This window comes from Penaeus chinensis, chromosome 3 (assembly GCF_019202785.1).
Source record: "Penaeus chinensis breed Huanghai No. 1 chromosome 3, ASM1920278v2, whole genome shotgun sequence".
NCBI classification, from domain to species: Eukaryota; Metazoa; Arthropoda; class Malacostraca; order Decapoda; family Penaeidae; genus Penaeus; species Penaeus chinensis.
Window position 1 is genome coordinate 1,282,171 of NC_061821.1, and position 3,639 is coordinate 1,285,809.

General features: G+C 42.4%; 2 protein-coding genes across 2 annotated transcripts; both read left to right on the plus strand.

The window, feature by feature from the left end:
* Positions 1 to 201: 201 nt before the first annotated feature.
* On the plus strand, positions 202 to 594 carry LOC125038344 (mucin-1-like). Its single transcript, XM_047631822.1, has one exon. It carries the CDS (start codon positions 202 to 204, stop codon positions 592 to 594), a length of 393 nt encoding a protein of 130 aa, XP_047487778.1.
* Positions 595 to 1,460: 866 nt separating this feature from the next.
* On the plus strand, positions 1,461 to 3,039 carry LOC125038363. The gene is made up of 4 exons (XM_047631861.1): positions 1,461 to 1,575; positions 1,889 to 2,116; positions 2,253 to 2,392; positions 2,637 to 3,039. The coding sequence occupies exons 2-3, from the start codon at positions 1,904 to 1,906 to the stop codon at positions 2,361 to 2,363; spliced, it is 324 nt and encodes a 107-aa protein (XP_047487817.1). The 5' UTR covers positions 1,461 to 1,575; positions 1,889 to 1,903; the 3' UTR covers positions 2,364 to 2,392; positions 2,637 to 3,039.
* Positions 3,040 to 3,639: the final 600 nt, after the last annotated feature.

The window sequence follows — 3,639 nt, forward strand, 5'->3', positions numbered from 1 at the left end:
TGTGCGTTCGTATGTGTGTGTGTGCGTTCGTATGTGTGAGTGTGTGTGTGTGTGCGTTCGTATGTGTGTGTGTGCGTTCGTATGTGTGTGTGTGCGTTCGTATGTGTGAGTGTGTGTGTGTGTGCGTTCGTATGTGTGTGTGTGCGTTCGTATGTGTGAGTGTGTGTGTGTGTGCGTTCGTATGTGTGTGTGTGCGTTCGTATGTGTGTGGAGTCGCCCTCGGAGTCGCCCTCGGAGTCGCCCTCGGAGTCGCCCTCGAACGCGCCTCCCGCTCCACGCCCTCGGAGTCACCCTCGGAGTCGCCCTCGGAGTCGCCCTCGCACGCGCCTCCCGCTCCACGCCCTCGGAGTCACCCTCGGAGTCGCCCTCGGAGTCGCCCTCGCACGCGCCTCCCGCTCCACGCCCTCGGAGTCACCCTCGGAGTCGCCCTCGGAGTCGCCCTCGCACGCGCCTCCCGCTCCACGCCCTCGGAATGGCGATGCTACCCTTGATGGTCATCGTGGCGATTCTCCTGGCCTGGAAGTTGCTCCTTCCTCACCTGCGACGGACGCGGCAGAGGGAGCGTCAATCCCTCACTGCGACGCCCGAACCTAGAGCCTCCCCCGTAAGTCAATTTAAGAAGGTCTTTCTAATTCTATAGTTTTTTTTTGTTTTTTGTTTTTTTTTACATTTAACTAGATATTGTTTGTACCATAGGCGGCGGAGCGAGTCTATAACAGGTGGGGGCGGGGGGGGGGGGGGGCGAATATGAAAATGCATAGTTTGAAGACCTTAGCACATCAGTGTCTTCAGTTCTGGGTTAACTGTGCTTTGTTGTGGTGTGTGTGGGGGGGGGGGGGGGGGGAGCGATTTGCTTAAAAAATATAACGTGTCCATTCGCACTCCATCCATTAAGCGTGCATAAGCCCAGGCAGACGAGCAAGCTGGCTTTCGAGAAGGACGCAGCACTGCAGAACAAATTTGCAACGTTCGAATTCTAGGAGAAAAGTGCAGAGATCATCAACGTGTGCTATATCACAACGTTTGGAAACAGTGGAGACATTTAAATACTTAGGATCCACCTTGAACGAAGATATGACATCACAAAAAGAAATCACCACCAGACTAGCAAGAGCGACAGCACAACTGGCCAAATTGAATAACATTTGGAACAGCAAGAAAATTCGAGTGGGAATAAAGGTCAGGCTTTTGCACGCTCTCGTTACGTCTATAGTGCTTTATGGATGCGAGTCATTGACACTTGACTGGAAAGGAGGCTGAAGGCTTTCGAAATGCGTTGCTTTCGACGCATACTGGGAGTCAGCTACCGGGATCACCGTACCAACGTCTCCATAATTCAAGAGATCACTGACAAGGCAGGATCGTTCGAACCACTTCTTGAAATGGCCAGAAGAAGGAAACTGCTGTGGTTCGGACACGTGACGCGCCGCATACCATCATGCACGGGACCGTGGAAGGCACAAGAAAGCAGGGAAGACCTAGATTGAACTGGTTTAGCGATATTCAAAGATGGACTGGAAGAAGGATCACAGAATGTAGCAGGCTGGCCGAGGATCGCGATAGTTGGAGGAAGAGGTGAACGCGTCAAAGTGCCCCAACAATACTTTTAATAAATCAATTATAATATAATTATAAAACTTATAATAAAAATAACACCATCGATATTCATAGCACTAGTAAAAAATACATTTTTCCTGCCATTTCAAGAAAGCTGAAATCAGGTAAGGTCACAAGGGTAACTAATTTACTCCTAAGGGCCAGCAAAGCCATGGGTTAAATTACACATGAATAACACACCATGGGCTAGCACGCCACACTTCCAAAACTAACGTGCCAAACGAAGACTGCTTGCCGTGGCTTTTTTGTCATTTCAACTTCTCTTTTTCAGGTGGCTGAGCCATTCATGGCCTCGTCTGAGAGTCAAAGAACGCCCACGAGCTACATCAAGGCTCCGCCTGCAAATAAGAAGCAGGCGAATCGTCAGAGAAGGGCGTATTACATGAAGGAAGTATTAAAATTTATCTCTCTAGAAGGCGCATTTGGGACCGGGCACCTGCTAAAGGCCATTGCAGAAAAGATTGGCTTAGACGCCGATGAATACCATATCTTATTTCAGGTGAGCTTATATGAACGTCCGTCGTCACTTATAGTTCAATTCCTGCCTTAATATATCTGTTCAGACTGTTTGATAGCATGCTTCAATTCCAATCACTTAACACGCTTCCCTTGTCTCCTGATGGTATTGTTTCCAGACTATTGATAAGATGCTCTCAAAAGGCATCATCATTTTTAACCCACATGGTGACCTCAAAGTCGGAGACACCAGTGTGGAGTTTAGAAGACCACCACCAGAAGAAAAGTAAGAAAACAAAAAGACACAAATCACACTACCGTAAGTATTTGAAATATGCCCTGTGACATTTGAAACACATTAAAAAAAAAATATGTTGCTTATTATAACAGTATATGGTATATCTAATTCATGCAATAAAAGATAAGACTTGCTATAAAAAGAAAGCTAATTCTTTTAGTCTTCGGCAGGAATGATGACGTTTATACATTCTTTTTGAAGTAATATACGTGTAATATATCAGCATGTATGAATCAAGTATTGGTAAAATGTTTCTTTTTTTCAGATTCCTCCCACCATCGTACAAATCACACAAAAAAAAAAGGTACTGAAAATCCATTATTTAGAAAATGAAGATTTTTTTTTTTTTTATACCATCCTTTTCTGTAATTCAACAAAGACACTCGGCAGCTCCTTTATTCAGAGAATTTCTTTCTGTCTTCCTCCCCTACCACAGGAATTGATGCCGCTGAACAGGAATCCGTCGTTTTTATTTATTGATTTATTTTTTTATGACAATAACGGCATTAACAGGTTTTGATATGTGGTCCAGTCTTACCTTTCCTTTGTACAGGTTAATGCCCTTACCTAATTTCTTAAGGTTTTTTCTATTATACGGATATCTCTGAACATTAACTATGAAAAAAATTTTCCTTTTGTTGTTATTTCTGGTACATTAAAGATTTCCTACCAATAAATGGAGGAATGAGATGTTTATTTCATTTTCTATATATGTAATGAAATTCATAGTAGTTTTATCTTCAGCATTTTATGATGACAGATCAGATTAGAAGGTAGTTTTTTTATAATTATTATTTGCTGAATATTTGCAATTGATATTTATCGAACATGAGAGGACGTCAATATAGCTCTATGTCATTTAATTATTTTGCCAGATTTAAACTCAAAATATTTATACAATTTTCTTTGCCAAAAATATTGTCTGCCCAAATTATGTTTTGATAGAGAAAGTATTATCCATTATTTCATATACTTCTATGTAGTACCTACATCTTTTTTGTTTCAATATCATTATATTTTGATTCTTTGATCATATTTTTTTAGACCAAGTATGTTCCTCAGTCATTTGCTTCAAGAGAGTATTAAGCTGTCACAAATCCTGAGATGCAAAGATTTCTAAGGGACAGCCTATTTGCCTATCAAAAGCCAATGACTGGGAAACAACAATATCTATATGTATAGTGTACTTAGAGAATCGAGAATAGCAACAGTATTATCTGTGACCCTCAGTCTGATAACATCTTTCTCCAGTTTCATCCCTTGCCATA